The 16,860-nt window shown below is 40.4% G+C and overlaps 1 protein-coding gene across 5 annotated transcripts in view; it reads left to right on the forward strand.

Annotated features, from left to right (window-relative positions):
• The window catches only part of JADE3 (jade family PHD finger 3), a 135,781-nt gene that overhangs the window by 90,176 nt on the left and 28,745 nt on the right, over positions 1 to 16,860 (forward strand). For all 5 annotated transcript variants that reach the window (XR_007148983.1, XM_047844255.1, XM_047844252.1 and 2 more), the window contains 2 exons: positions 434 to 591; positions 14,450 to 14,640. Coding sequence is in view for 4 of the 5 variants with exons in the window: in XM_047844255.1 (XP_047700211.1) it covers positions 434 to 591; positions 14,450 to 14,640 (349 nt within the window). In the remaining variant the exon portion in view is untranslated. The remainder of the gene's footprint in view (positions 1 to 433; positions 592 to 14,449; positions 14,641 to 16,860) is intronic.

Raw genomic sequence — 16,860 nt, forward strand, 5'->3', positions numbered from 1 at the left:
AAGAAGAGTTTTTTTAAGTTAATTTATTTATTTTGAGAGACAGAGAGAGAAAGAAAAAGCGAGCAGGGGAGGGGGAGAGAGAGAGAATCCCAAACAGTCTCCATGCTGTCAGTGCAGAGCCCGATGTGGGGTTAGATCTCACAAATGGTGTGATCATAACCTGAGCCAAAATCAAGAGTTGGACACTCAACCGACTGAGCCGCCCAGGCACTCCAAGAAGAATTTCTTTACTCTTTATTAAATTCAGAACAAACTGGCTTCCCTGTCGGTACCTCAAACACTTTCCAAATAAAAGTTGATCTGGCCATTTAGGAAGTTAGTGTCTCTTGTTGAAGCGTAGAGTGGGTGAGGATAGTCTTTTTAAAAGGAGAACATTAAATGGTTTTAGTTTCATAGTGATGGTCTTCTCAAGATGTGTACAATGTCTTCTCAGGTATTCCGGAAGGACCTCATCAGTGCCATGAAACTTCCAGATTCTCATCATATTAGCCCTGACAGCTATTACCTCTTTGCGGATACATGGAAGGAAGAATGGGAAAAGGGAGTCCAGGTACCAGCCAGTCCAGACAATATTCCACAGCCTTCTGTCAGGTACTTGCTTTGACTTAAGGAATGAATGATCTTACGGTTATCTGTGCGCTGGCTGGGGAGAGACTTTGAATGGGTAATGATACATTTATAATACAAAGTCATATACTGCCACCAGTGGCAGATGGTCTGAGGCTAGGGTAGGCCAGTAGTTAAAGTCAAGCTCATTTATTTAGGGATATAATATGTGCCCATTCGCAGGGTTAAACTATCTTGAAGTCCGATCTGAACTTGTGATAAGGTTTTAGAGACTAGGATTTCCAAGTCTACTAGCATTTACTAGTCTTTGAAGAGAAACAACATTAATGACATAACCTTGTAAGAAACCTATTAATATATAATCCCATTAGAAGTTGCTTCATTTTAATAGGGGCCTTGTCGTGATAGCATCTGTAAGTAGAAGGCCAAAACATACAGTCTGTGAAATGCATAAACCCAAATGAAAGGGGATGAAACTGGAATATCGGGTTGACTATAAGCACATAACCTTCATTTACAAAGACTTGAGAAGAAAGTTTAAGTAGGAGAGGACTTTTCTGCCAGAGAAAGGAGTAAGTTCAGCTCCTCAAGAGCGATGACTGGGGTGCCTAGGTGGCTAAGTCAGTAATGTGTTCCACTTTGGCTCAGGTCACGATCTCACGGTTCGTGAGTTTGAACCCTGTGTTGGGCTCTGTGCTGACAGCTCAGCGCCCGGAGCCTGCTTCGGATTCTGTGTCTCCCTCTCTCTCTGCCCCTCCCCCGCTCCCAATCGATCTCTCTCACACAAACAAACAAACATTAAAATTTTTTTTAAAAAAGAGTAATGACTGGTTTGGAAGCCATTTTTTCATATTGGTCTTTGTGTTTCCCAGTGCTTTGCGCAAAGGCTGGCATGAAATAAAATGCTTGGTATGAGTTTTGAGTGCAGAAAAGAAGGAAGGAATGGAAGGAAAAGCACCAGATAAGGGGACTGGTGGGACCCGCTGCTCACTATGAGAATTACCTTATTGTACATCTTATCTTTTTCTGGCACATGTTAGGTTCCTAAAGGGCAGCAGTTACATCCTTGAATTCTGTGCCCCTCGCCTCAGGTTTTTAGGTCCTCGTCATGCCCCGGAAACACTTGTCAGATCACTTCTAGAAGCCCGAGCTCAGGCCACTCCACCCATGGAGAGAGAAAGCTCCACAGTCTTGCCCAGCACATTTCCTGAGCCTCACTAGCTCCGTCGTCATCAACGCCATCTCCTGTCTCCTCACAATCAGTGCAGCATCATGAGTGAACACAAGAGTCAGACATTCTCATGTCCTTCTTGTCCGTATTTTCATATACCATACCAGTAACACTGGGAAGCCTATATACATATGAACAGTCATCACGAATAGAGGAGCATAAAAATGGGTAAGAAAATGTGATAGTGGGCACAGGAAGGCACAGAAATGCGTGATGAGAAGAGAAAGGAAAGACAACAAGATGTGACTATAAGCTACCTAAAAGCAGAGCTCCTGTTGTCAAATAGGAGGTTATCAACGCACACTTATTGATGTGAGGAGACTAGGACAAAAACAAAGAGGAAAATGAGTGGATGTTAGGAAAGAAAATTAGTGAAGAACCAAAATGCATTACAAGTAAGAAAAGCAAAGATGACGTTAGGAAGGGAAGGGCATAAAAACAAAGAAGATCAGGGAATAACAGTTAAGTAGGAAGGGCTAATAATAAACCTTCTCTTTTAACCACTTGTATTTCCTATACTAAAAGTGAAAAGATTTTTTCACTTTCTCAAGCACTTGATGGAAAGAGTTTATTGTAAGGAAACCTACAACTAACAAGTAAACTTTAATAGATCAAACTAGGAAATTGGGGTGGGTGGGTACCTGGGTGGCTCAGTCAGTTAAGCACCTGACTCTTTCAGTTCAGGTCATGATGTAATGGTTCATGAGTTCAAGCCCCGCATTGGGCTCTGTGCTGTGTCAGCAAGGAGTCTGCTTGGAATTCTTTCTCCCTCTTTCTCTGCCCCTAGCCCTCTCATGCTGGCGCTCGCTCTCTCTCGCTTGCTCTCTCTCTCTCTCTCTCTCTCTCTCTCTCTCAAAATAAATAAACTTTAAAAATTTTTTAAATAGGAAATTGGGAGGTAGGGGGATTTCACTAAGTTCTTCAGTCAAGTCTAGTTTCAGGTTTGTCACATGACCATCATGTATTTTTATAAATGTGCAGCTTGCCTTTTTTTTTTTTTTTTTTTAAAGATTCTGACGTGGCCTTTCCTCTGTGTGCACAGAGGGTGGGGGAGAGACAGAAAGAGAAGTCAAGATCTGGCATCTCTTTTTCTTCTTATAAGGACCCACCAACCCTATCAAGATTAGGTCCCCACTTTATGACTTCACTTAACCTTTGTTATCTCTTGATAGGCCCCATCTTCAACTATAGTCACACTGGGAGTTAGAGCTTCAACATTAAAATTTGGGGAGAACACAATTCAGTCTATAACAACCAGTAACCTACTTTCTGTCTCGATGGATTTGGCTTTTCTGGACATTTCATATAAATGGAATCATACAGTGTGTAGCCTCTGAGTCTGACTTCTTTAATGCAGCATAACATTTTCAAGGTTTATCCACGTAGTAGTAGTATGTATCAGTATTTCGTTAACTTATTATGGCCAAATAATATTCCATTGTATGGATATACCATATTTGTTAGTTTGTTCATCAGTCGATGGATGTTTGGATTGTTTCCATGTTTTAACTATTATAAATAATGCTGCTGTGAGCATTCTTGTACAAGTTTTTGAGTGGACTTAGTTTTCATTTCTCGTGGGCATGTACCTAGGAGTAGAATTACTGAGTCCTGTGGTAACTGTGTCTTTAACATTTTGAGGAACTGTCAAACTGTTTTCCAGAGCATCTGTATCTTCTATTCCTACCAGCAATATATGAGTGTTTCATTTTCTCCATGTCTTTACCAACACTTGTTATTGCCTGTCGTTTTGATTATAGCCATCCTGGTGGATATAAAGCAGATCTCTCCATAGTGTTAAGTTGCATTTGCCTAATGGCTAATGATGTTGAGCATCTTTTCTTCATGTGCTTATTAGCCATGTGTATATTCTTTTTGAAAGAGAGCTTTTCTACTTTATTACAAAAAGAAGCCTTTGTGTGATTTTTTTTTCTCTTCCTATGAAACACTGCTGTTCAGACAGCCAAAGTGAATCACCTCGTCTTTACTTCTTTATGTTTCATCACATTCACTTTGGAATAGATGCCCTCAGCTGCTAAAAATCTGACCCGTTGGTGAACAAGGCAACAGAGTCCCCTGTTGACCCGTTGGTTTTGGAATGTCCCATTTTTATATACTACATTCATACATACCTCGTATATATTTTTTCTTTGGAGAAATTATTCAGATCTTTTCTCCATTTTAAAAATTGGGCTGTTTGTTTTGTTACTGAGTTCTAAAAGTTCCTTACATATTCTGGATATAAGTCTCTTATCAGACACATGATTTACAAATAATTTCTCTCATTCTATGAGTTGTCTTTTCACTTTCTTGGTAGTGTCCTTTGAAGCACAAAAGTTTTTAGTTTTGATGAAGTTTAGTTTGTTTTTGGCTTTGGTTGCTTCCCTTTTTGGTGTCATATCTAAGGAATCATTGCCTAAACCAAGATTTTGAAGTTTTGCACCTGTTTTCTCCCAAGAATCTTATAGTTTCATCTCCTACACTTGCGTCTTCGATCCATTTGAGTTAACTTTTGTATATGTTGTGGAGTGTTAAGGCCCAGCTTCATTCTGTCACATGTGGACGTCCGTGTGTCCCTGCTCATTTGTTGAGCCAGCCTCCTTTTAAAAGTGATAGGCGCGAGACCCCAGCCCCCCCCCACCTCGATGCCATGCCGCTGTGGAAGAAAACACAATTCTTGAATTGCCAAGTAATCCCAGTCCTATTTTTACAAATCCCTTCTTTCATAAATCTACCAAGGTGACTTTAAAAAATGTTTTCCTACTTTGACTTGAGATGCTGATTTCTCTATTTATACTTCACTCTGTCCAACTATGTTACTTTTTTCCCCCACACTATAAGACAGAACAGTATTTGTGTTCCTTTTTATTGGCTAATTTTCTAACTTTTTGCGTTAGTGTTTCTTTTTATATGTCTTCAGTATTGTTGTTTTCATAGATTACAAACCTCCTACCAGTTAAGGAGGTGCGTGGTAACAGTTGAGTTATTTACACAATTGAGAGAATATTTGAACAGTTTTTTTTTTTTTTTAATTTTTTTTTTCAACATTTATTTATTTTTTGGGGAGAGAGAGAGACAGAGCATGAACAGGGGAGGGGCAGAGAGAGAGAGGGAGACACAGAATCGGAAACAGGCTCCAGGCTCTGAGCCATCAGCCCAAAGCCTGACGCGGGGCTCGAACTCACGGACCGCGAGATCGTGACCTGGCTGAAGTCGGACGCTTAACCGACTGCGCCACCCAGGCGCCCCTTGAACAGTTTTTTAAGTAAAAGATGGTAGCTTTATGGGGCACCTGGATGGCCCAGTCGGTTGTGTCCCAACTCTTGATCTCGGCTCAGGTCTTGATCACAGGGTCGTGAGTTCGAACCCTGCGTTGGGTGCCACACTGGGCATGGAGCCTACTTTAAAAAAAAGAAGATAGTAGCTTTACTCTCAAAAGCTACAAATAAAAGTGTTTTCCTCTAATATAACTGCCAAATCTAAACAAATGTAAATGCTTTATAATTAGACCTTAGAATGATTGCTTTTAAACTGAAAACCAGTATCTTCAGTGATCATGTATTACTTTCATATAAAGAAGAAATGTGAATTGTTTAATTGTAAACATTCTTCCCACCTTCCAAAATTTAAAAAATCGTAAATCAGTGTGCATCAAGAGCATGATGACATTCCTTAATTCTATGCTAAAGGTTTTTAATAAAGACTCTAGCAGTTCACAATAGGATATAAGTAATATCAGAATGTAAAAGCAAAACTCTTCTAATACATTATTTTGGATCAGCTCGTCCATGTTGGTTTAGTAAAATGAAAACCTAATCGGTTAGTGACTTTATTTTCTACTGGTAGAGATCTCACTTCTCTAGAGAAAATATTCTAAAACATAAATTTGTTAGAGAAATTTAAGAATGAATCTAACGCAATACAATACAGTAGTCCCCCACCCCCCATTCACTGGGGATACATTCCAAGACCCCTACTGGTTGCCTGAAACTGGATAGTGCCAAACCCTATGTATGCTATGTTTTTTCCTATACATACACACCTACGATAAAGTTTAATTTCTAAACTAGGTACAGTAAACGATTAAGATAACTAATAAAATGTAACAATTACAACAACATACTATAATACAAGTTATGTGAATGTGCTGTCTTCTCTCAAAATATCTCACCCTTCTCGTGATGATGTGAGATGATAAAATGCCTACTTGATGAGATGAAATGAGGTGAATGACATGGGCATCGTGACATAGCATTAGGCTACTGTTGACCTTCTGATGATACATCAGAAGGAGGATCATATGCCTCCAGACCACGGTTGACTGTGGGTAACTGAAACCGTGGAAAGGGAAACCACAGACAAAGGGGGACTACTCCAGTTATTTAAGTTAAAACATACATGAAAATATTGGGAAGTAACTCTACAGGTTCTTCTTTGTATTAGTCCAGATAGGCCATTTACTATAACAGACACCCCCCCCCAAAGTCTCAGCGTATTAACACAGTGAAGGTTTTATGTATTGCACTTATCTCCATCCAGTGTAGGTTGGGATGTGAGTCACCTCTGCCCCATGTAGTCAGTCCTTCAGGGACTCAGGCTTTTTTATGAGTGGCTTCTCTGTTGGCTAGGTCCATTTCTACTCCCATCTTTCCCCGCAAAATTCTAAATCCAGTCTGCAGGAAAAGAAAAGACAATGTGGAGGGTTATACAGGTAGATTTTGGGGGTGCTAGGATTTGAAGTGGCTTATCCACCTATATTCCATTGGCCAGAGCTCACTCGGCCCACCTGACTGCAGAGAAGGCTGGGGGGTGCAGTCTTGCTGTGTGCCTAGATGGAAAACGAAACAGTTTGGTGAGCACCTAGCATTTCTCTGCTACTCTTTGATAGTGGCATTACAAACTCAAAGCTCCGTGAGCGCAGGGACCTTACTGATACTATTCACCAATGTAACCCTGTAGTTGGTGCTGTGACCTGCACTGCCCAAATTCCCATATAGTCTTAGGACCTTTCCACATGATCTCTCAACAGCATAATTTGACTTCTTACATAGCACCTCTGGGCTCCAAGAGTGAGTATTCCAAGAGATAACAAGTGGAAGCTGCTAGTCTCAAGACCTGGGCTCAGAAACTTGCATAGTATTATTTCCACCGTAGTTTTTTTTTTTTTAATTTATTCTGATTTTTATTTTAAGTAGGCTCCATGCCCAACGCGGGCTTGAACTCATGACCCTGAGATCAGGAGCCTTGCTCTGTACCGACTGAACCAGCCAGGCACCCCACTTCCACCATATGTTATTAGAGGAGGTCACAGAGAGCTCCCGAACTGAAGGGGAGAGAAATAGACCCTACCTCTCGACAGAAGGAATATCAGATGATATGTGACCCTCTTCAATCTGTCACAATAGTAATATTTTTAATGTTTGTGTTTCAGTTACTTGCCTAATTGCCTGCAGACAGATTAATCAGTCGGCTAGAGAAACTTAAATACTAATAAGCTAAACACTTGCTTTTTATTTATTACCTAATCCACAAGATTGTCAGAATGCTTCAGAATTTTATTTCCTAATGGACTTAAGTAATTTTGGATATATAGAAGTTAATTGACCTGATCCTTGGGGCTGTCATAACTGAAAAGGAGGGGAAAGTGATACAGCAGAGTAAGTGAAGCATATTTCAGAATCATTGTTCTGGTTTTCAAGCCAGATCTTTCCCTCTGTTGCACTGTCCTTTCTGCAGTTGTTTCTTTAGCGTAGTGCAGGGTGTGTGGCAGTTGAGGGGAAAGGTGCAGACAATCACAGAGCCAGCTTGCACTGTAAGTTACAGCTGTTGAGATAAGTCTGTTGACTACCACAAGGAACATTTTGAAAGCAAGTTCAACAAATGAAGTTGGTGTTAACTTCATTACATGTTTTTAGGTAGACCATGGATATTTTTTTATGCTAGTCAACAATAAACAAGCTTCAGATCATTTTTTTTTTTGTTTAAGGTTTTCATTTGTATATTTAAATAGTTTCTGTTGCCACAAGATTACAATGGAAGGAAAACAGTGCTTCATGTTTGGTTGAAAGGAAGCATGCATTATAATTTCTATGACATGCAAGTGGTTGATGTATTTACTGTGTGTGTGTGTGTGTGTGTGTGTGTGTGTGTGTGTATGTATGCTTTTAATTATAGATGAATTACTGACTTATTGTGAAAACAAAAATGAATCAGAATACAAAACATCAACTGCATTGTATACATGCTTATACACATGCTTGTCTATATATATATATATGTATATATATATATATATATATATAAAAATGGGAATGTTCTAGAACTTGCTTTTTTCACTTAACAGTTTATTATCAATCACTAATGATACTTAAAGAGGGATATTCAGATATTCCTCTTTTAGATATTTTGGATAGATATTCAGACAGGCCCCTATTTCTTTTTGGAATGTAAACATTGAACTAACTGGACTATGGAGAGCAGCACTTTCTTCACTAAATTCCAGGCTCAAATATATAACCACCAATTCAGCATCTCCATTTGGATGTCCAGTAGGCATCTGAGACTTCAAATGTCCCAAACTGAACTATTGATCTTCTTCCCAAACTAGCTCCACCTGTAGTTTCCTGTGTTTAACTGATGGCAGATCCATTCTTTGTGCTGTGTCTTTTCAGTCTTTCGAGCCAAAATTCTTGGAGCTGTCTTTGATTCTTCTTTGCCTCATACCCCAGACTCAGTATTAAAGGAGATCTTCTTGACCCTACTTTCAAAAGATACTCAGATTCCATATAGTGAGTCAAAGGAAGAATGGCCCTGATGATAAATGGGAGCCCAAGCCTGCCTCCCGCTCCACTGCTCCATTTCATCATCCTGCCTCTCTCACCTCCCCTGTTCTCCTTGCCCCACTCTCCCCACACTTCCTTTCCTGTTCCGTTTCATGCGGCACCAGTCTGCCACTCTTGCTTTCAATTATGAGACTCTGTCAGAAGCACAATGTAGAGAGCGCCTTCATACACACATCTTAAAGTTTAAAGCAGCCCTCCGGTGGCTTTCCCACTTACTATTGCCCCCAGACTTAGCAGCTTCAAGCAGCTATGTTACACTCATGGATTCTGTGGGTCAGGAAATCGGATGGGCAGAGTGGAGATGGCTTGTCTCTGCTCCATGATACCTACGGCCTCATCCAGCAAGACTTGAAATTTGGGGGTGACTCAGCAGCTGGGGGCTATAATCATCTGAAGGCTTATCCACTAACATGTCTGTCACCTGGGCTGGGATGACGTAGACCGTACCTGGCTTCTCCATGCATTTTGGTTTCCTCACAGCACAACAGTCTCCGCACAGACAGACTTCTTACAGGCCTCAGGCACCTGCGTGTGTTCCGGCCAATAAGGTGAAAGGTGTATTTCCTTTTAAGACCCGGCCTTGCACTTCTCATAGCATCACTTCTGCCATATTCTGTCGGTGGAAACAGTCGTAAGCCCTCCCTGATTGAAGAAGAGGAGAAATAGACTTCACCACTTGATGGGGGAGTAGCTAAGTCACATTGTAAAAGAGCATGTGAGATTTTGAAAATACCAGCTGTCACAGAGGTTATAATTGTCCTTTGTTTCATAGATGAGGCGTGGAGTTTGATAGAGACGCAGTCAACCCAGAGTGGCCAGATTAACACGGAGAAATTTGGGAAACTACTAGAGATAGTAATATAAAGGGGCTCCTATTTAGGTAGCTTTTAAGACATTTATTTCAAGCCTTTAAAAAATCCATAATGATAAAGTATTGTGCAATTTCTGTGCTGTTCACAAATGATCCTAATCCACTCCAGGAAATGAAGCATAGTCTCTACCTGCCAAATATTTAGATCAACCAAAGACACACTAAGGATTCACTGTGCATAATATATAGGGGAGGCCATCGGTCAGGTTAGAGTAGTTGCAGCTTTCTTTTGTTGCCTCCTCAGTGTCAAACAGCAGTGTTCACATGCTGTGAACCTGGCCTACCCTGAGGAGCCGGTGGGTAGGTCTTTTTTCTATGGAGCTAAGCAGGTGTGGCTGTGGGTCCTTTCACCAAAGGTCAGTCACCCACGAAGTTATTGCAACATTCATTTACATTCGAGCATCCAAATCAAAAACTTCCCTTACTTAACATCATCCTGGCAAAATTGCTCATACCTCTGGGCTTATGAGCTTTTGCTGATTTGATCAGTTGTTCTGGTGACCATTCAAAGAATGTCTCTATACCTAGGATATATTGCCCAGAGAAGAAAATGACCCAGGGATAATCCTGGAATTTTCCCCAGCTGCAGCCATGTGGTATGTACTTGAAGATGTTAAAGCTGCATTTTAAAAATCCCAAAGTAATATTTTTCACTAATTCTCATAGACCTTCCCCTCTACACAAATTTCTCCATACGAGATTTGAATTAACTTCACCTTTACCCGTGCATTTCCTTGCTTTTAGTATTACCGTTTCAGTCTATAGTATGTTCGCTGCCATAGATTCGGTCTTTAGATTCAGACCTTTAGTTCAAGTTACATATGAAAAGATGAGTGATATAACGTCATTGTCATCATTATCATTATAAATCTTGCATTGAAGTATAATATACACATAGAGAAGTGACCAGAGCATAACTGTATAACTCAGTGAACTTTCATGAATGAAGTACACTTGTTTAACTGCCACTCAGATCGAAAAATAGAATGTGACCAACACCCCAGAAGCCCTACTGCTCATGCCCAGTAACTGACCTCCCTCTCCATAGGTGACAGTTTTTGAACTTGATATTGAGGCTAGATTGTTCTGTTCATCATAACAGTTGTGAGATTTATCCATGCTGTTGCATGTACTAGTTTATTAAGCTTCACTTCTGTGTCATAGTCCATTTTGTCAATATTCCACATTTTATTTATCCATTCTGATCTTGATAGGTATTTGTATCACTTCCAGTTTTCAGCTAATATATAGACATCTTTCTTCCTTTGACATACATATGTCTACTTTTTTGTTAAGTATATTCCTCAGAGTGGGTTTACTAGGTCCTAGGGTATGATGTTCAGCTAGGATATCTGCTGCTGAGTAGTTTGCCAAAGTGGTTGTACTAATTCACACGCCCACCGGCAGTGTAGGAGAGGTCTGTTTGCTTCCTTACAAACACTTAAGTAATGTCAGTTTTTGGTCAGCCTTTCCAAGTTTAGCCATTCTGGTAGGTAATAGTAATTATGATTTCCATCTGCATTTCTCTGATAACTAATGAGGTTGAGAACCGTTAAGTTTTCTTGCCATGTGGATAGCCTTATTTGTGAAGTACCTATTCAAGTTTCTTGTCTACTTGTCTGTCTTTTTCTAATTGATTTGTAAGAGTTTATTATATATTGGTGATAAACACGTTTTTTAATCTCTTCATTTATGGCTGATGGCTTTTTTTTTTAAGTTTCACTTATTTATTTATTGAGAGAGACAGAGGGAGGGAGAGAGAGCGTGAGTGGGGGAGGGTCAGAGAGAGGGAGGGAGAGAGAGTGTGAGTGGGGGAGGGGCAGAGAGAGAGAGGGAGAGAAAGAATCCCAAGCAGGCTCCACACTGTCAGCACAGAACCTGACACAGGGCTTGATCCCACGAACCGTGAGATCATGACCTGAGCCGAAAGAACATCCAATTTCTTTAAATAAATAACGAATAAAATATATTTGCCTTCAGGGCACCTGGCTGGCTCAGTCAAAGAAGCATGCAGCTCTTGATCTCATGTTCATGAGTTCAGGCCCCACATTGGGTGTAGAGATTACTTATAATAAACTTTAAAATATATATATGTGTATGTATGTATATATGTATAAGATATATACATATATATATATGTATATATATATATAGTGTGTGTGTGTGTGTGTGTGTGTGTGTGTGTGTGTAGTCATAGTCTGAGGTTTCTTCCAGAAGCTTAATAAACATGTTAGTTTAAGTCAAGAACATTTATAGTCTACCTTGTTCCACATAGAATTTGAGGCAATCAATATGAATAGTTAGAAAAATATTCTTTCTTTTAGAACAAGATGAATCTTGAAAAAAATTAGATATTCTATAATTACCTCATAGGCCATGTACCAAATAAGCATAGCATATTTAATCTCATTGTCTTGAGAGAATTCATATGCATGTCCTGTCCTTTTCAGTTGGGTTCATTTCAGTTGGAAGCAGGCCTCTGTCAGCAGTTCCCAAGTTTTTAGCTTCAATAAATATTTTAGGGTTCTGCTTTTTTCCTCAAATATTTGTCACCTTTGGCTTTAAAAACTCCATATGGTAGGAAAGTTAAAATGTGCAAAAGCATATAGTTATTAACTTTATTCAACATACATTATGTGGGATCATAACCTTGTGGAAGAATGCTTAGGAAGAAATATTTACTGTATATTTACAAGGTGGACTGTGCCTATGTATACTTACATGTCTTTATACGAATACATTTATGTTTATGAATCCTTCTACATATATAGTAACTCTCGAGTAAAGAAACTGGCTCCACAAGCCTTCCAGAGAAACAGTTTTCATTTTATGATATATGTACATATTTCTTTCTCTCTTTTTTAGAGGGTCCACTGTGTTCTTTAAAATTTCCAGGGAATGGGGCACCTGGGTGGCTCAGTTGGTTAAATGACTTCAGCTCAGGTCATGATCTCACGGCTCATGGGTTCAAGCCCTGCATCAGGCTCTGTGCTGACACCCTGGAGCCTGCTTCAGATTCTGTGTCTCAGTCTCTCTCTGCCTGCCTGCCTGCCTGCCTGCCTGCCTCTCTCTCTCTCTCTCTTCCTCCCTCCCTGTCTCCCTCCCCCACCCCAACAATAAATAAACATTAAAAAAATTTTTTTAGGGGCATCTGGGTGGCTCAGTCAGTTAAGCATCTGACTTCAGCTCGGGTCATGATCTCGCGGTTCGTGAGTTCAAGCCCCGCATTGGGCTCTGTGCTGACAGCTCAGAGCCTGGAGTCTCCTTTGGATTCTGTGTCTCCCTCTCTCTCTGTTCCTCCCCCACTCGCACTCTGTCTCTCCTTCTCTCAAAAATAAATAAAAATTTAAAAAAAATGTTTTAATTGCCAGGGAAGAGTGCCTAGGTGGCTTAGTCTGTTAAGTGTCTGACTATTGATCTCAGCTCAGGTCTTGATCTCAGCAATCTCAGCATCTTGAGTTCAAGCCCTACGTTGGGCTCCACACTGGGCATCGAGACTACTTAAAAAAATAAAAATAAAAATAAACTAAAATTGCGAGAGAATAAGAATCCAGATTTCCTCTTGTTTGTATTCTGATGCTTCATGCAGTATCTAAAACATTGATTGTAGAATACGTCATTGGTGAGAAACTTCTGTTTCTTCCCTTGCTTGGTTTCCTTGGCTTGGGTTCCTAAGTGTCAGGAGGGGTGAGAGGAAATACAGGTTTGCTTCAGGCTTGCTGGGGAAGTTGATAGAGGAACAGAAATCTTTCATCCTGTCATGTTACCCTGGCCCAGACTTATGGTCACTATCATTTATGGCTAGGAAATGCCTGAAGTTTATATAAGTCCATGGCCTTTAGGCTTCACCTCATTTACATAAATAGTGAAAATAACGAGAAATATAGTAACAATAACATTATTAAACATCTTTTTTTTTTACTATATACTATGCTAAGCTCTTTATATATTTATTTCACATGTCATAATAGCCCTGCAAGTTTAATATTATTGTATCATAATTTATGACTACTGTCCTTACTTTTTAGCTAAGAAAACCAAACCTTATAGAAACTAAGTAGTTCCCAGGGTGCCTGGGTGGCACAGTCAGTTAAGCGGCCAACTCTTGATTTCGGCTCTGGTCATAATCTCAGGGTTGCTGAGTCCAGGCCCCACAATGGGTTCTGCACTGTGTGGGGCCTGCTTAGGATTCTTTCTCTGCTCCAACCCCGTTCGTGCTCTCTCTCTCTCTCTCTCTCCCTCTCAAAATAAATAAAACTTAAAAATTTTAAAAAAAAGAAAGTAGTTCCCCAAGATGACTATGTGAGTAAGTGGCAGAAAAACCAGGCTTGTGAGTCTATAGCCTGTACTTTTTTTTTAAGTTGGGAAGGGGCAGAGAGAAAGGGTGAGAGAATCCCAAGCAGGCTCTGTGCTAGTAGCCAAATCAAGAGTTGGACGCTTAACCAACTGAGCCGCCCAGGCGCCCCAGTCTATACTCTGTGCTCTTAACCACCGTCCAGTATTGCCTCCATGACAATCATGGCTTTGGCTGAAATATATCTTTGGTATGGAATCTGCTGTGCCTTTGTGCAGGTATCACCTCTTCCTCAGTTCCCCCTTCTAAACAAACGTGGTAGCTATTGCACCAAGAACACACAATGCAACATTATTAGAATGAATGATAATAGAGACCCAGGAGCGATAAGTGTAACTGAAATATCTCATTAGCAGTCAGAATGTTCACGGCAGATGACAAAACTGAATCTGTAGAACCATTTACTTTCTAGATAGGGATCTGCCGTGCCTCTCAGTTGGCAGAGCAAGGGATCTCCCCCTATGGAGGCAAGGGAGAACATTCAACTCCACCATATGGCCTGAGTGCCGTTGGTCCCACCCAAGTCAGTCCCTAGAATCTGTCATTTGTCGACTGTTATCAGTATCTTCCTTTCACTTTTCTAGGGTTGTGGCTGAGAAAGTAAAGGATGTTCTGTTTATGCGGCCCCGGAAGTACATCCGCTGCTCCAGCTCGGAAAGCACGGAACCTGGCTACATCAACATCATGGAGTTGGCAGCATCTGTGTGTCGCTATGACCTAGACGACATGGACATCTTCTGGCTCCAGGAACTCAATGAAGACCTCGCAGAAATGGGTAAGTTCTTTTCTTACAACTAAGTTATTCCTTGACTTGACTCGTGGTTTTTTTTAAGTTGTCAGGACCATTTAACTTGCTTTCATCTTGTGGCTTCTTTTCTTTTCTGGCCTTTTCATTTATTTTTCTCTTTGATCTTACCTTAATGAGGCATTTCTTGAAATGCATAAATATACTGAAATAGAGCAATAACATTTAAATCTGACCTTTTCTTTCCTTGTTCATTGTGAATAGCACAGGTCAGGGATGGCATGTAGGTTTTATAAGATTGTTTTCCAGTTCTGATTGTGAGAGTGATCATGGCTAATTGGACTCCTGGTTGAGGATTCTGAAGCTGGTGCCTGGCTCAGCCCTGAAAAACACTCTGATCAGTGGGCAGGGCCAGGGGCAGCAGCACTTCTGCCGTCTCTGCCGGGTGGACAGAAGTTCTAACTTCAGCATTAGGCAGCACCGCTGCACCCGACAGGTCGGTGTGTCCGGTGAGCCTTGATGCCAGACTTGTCATTGCCTGCCGGAAGGAGAACGAAAGGCCTAGGGCAGAACTTCCCCTAAGCAGTTCTCAGCTATCTCACTACCTTTAGCGAGTTCTGAAGTTGTCATGCAGGTCTCGAAAAATAAAATTCAATGAAGCAAAGGCCAACAAACAAACAAACAAAACTTGGAAATACACGTAATAATAGTGGTAAAGTGATGGTATGCTGTACCGTACCGTGCCGGCAGTGCTGGGAAATGCTAGGCTGAAAGGCAACTCACTTTATGCTTACACACAGCTCTTTGACCAGTCTTCAGCCTGAGCGGTGTTTAGGTCCAAATGGTCCTTTGGAACTCTGTGGGTGGTTTTATTTAAGTCTCCGTAGGAGATGCGGTAAAGCATACATTTGATTGCATTTTTGCTTGAATCACGTTTATTCATTGTTAGCACAACAAGGATCAGCGGTTCTCCTTTTCTTCCCTCCCTCCCCTTTTTTTCTTTCTTTTGAGGTTGGTGTCTGAATGCATGTGAATAAAAACTTAACATCGTATTACATCCGGTTTGGCATGATGGTGGCAGTTATTCTGTCAGTAACCAGTACTTCTTGCTTTTGAAAACTTTTTACTGTATGTCTTCTCTTGCTCTGCCTTCCAAAAGGAGAGAATGGGTGTCAGTTTAGGGTGAGAACCACAAAGGGAAGAGAATGAAAGACTGACAGAGGGGGTAAGTCAGAGTATGAGAGCTTAATCGAGTGGATTGACGGTTCAGCGTGCAGTTGTGCTTAGGAACCGTATGACATCTATATACATTATGATCATTCCAGGCCTGCCTTCGGCATGACACCACCTGATGACGAGGTCCCTTTGGTATTTTGCAGTTAATTCCCTTTGGATGATTTTTTTATGGCCTTTTTTAATTTTAGAATAGTTTTAGATTTACAGAAAAGTTGCAGACGTAATACAGTTGCCATGTACCCCTCACACAGTTTCAGTTTCCCCTAATGTGAATAATGTCTCACTTGCCCACAGTACGTTTGTCAAAGCTAAGGAACCAACACAGGTACATTACTATCATCTAAATTCTAGACTTTATTGAGGTTTCATCGGTTCTTCCACTAATGATCTTTTTCTGTTCCAGGAGCCCATCCAAGACACCACATTGCATTTAGGCTTGGAAGAATTTTAAAAAAGGATTGCCTTATCTCAAGTCTTACTCTTTAGAGTAAATGATATTGTAGTGAGGCTTATAAAAGCTTAAAATAAACTTGTAAAACCAACATTAAATTAAGCATATTTTTTGGTTCAGATTAAGGAATTTTAAAAATTGAGTGCTTACTACATAGCAGGCACTGTACTAAGCAGTGTACAAACATTACCTCATCTCAGCCTCACAAGAAATCAATGAGTTTATATTATTGTCCTTATTTTATAGATAAGGAAACTAAGCCCTGAAGAGGATAAATAACTTGTCAAAGTTTACGTAACCAATATGGGGTCAAGTGGAATATCCTCCTCCACGCCAGGAAAAAAAAAAGTGTGTGATTTGTCTTGGCTGGAAAAATGAAACATACTACCTAGGTGGTTTTTGCTTTCATAAGTAGCTACGACACTAAAAAGGTTGTTTTGGAATTCCAGAGTCTCTTAGTATAGCTTATATTACAAATGAAGTAGAATACTTGGGTAAATTTGTTTGAATCATTGTCAGAATTGTTCCTGAGTTTTACAAGCTGTTAAATATATATGTGCTCT

The sequence above is a fragment of the Prionailurus viverrinus genome, chromosome X, assembly GCF_022837055.1.
Source record: "Prionailurus viverrinus isolate Anna chromosome X, UM_Priviv_1.0, whole genome shotgun sequence".
NCBI lineage: Eukaryota > Metazoa > Chordata > Mammalia > Carnivora > Felidae > Prionailurus > Prionailurus viverrinus.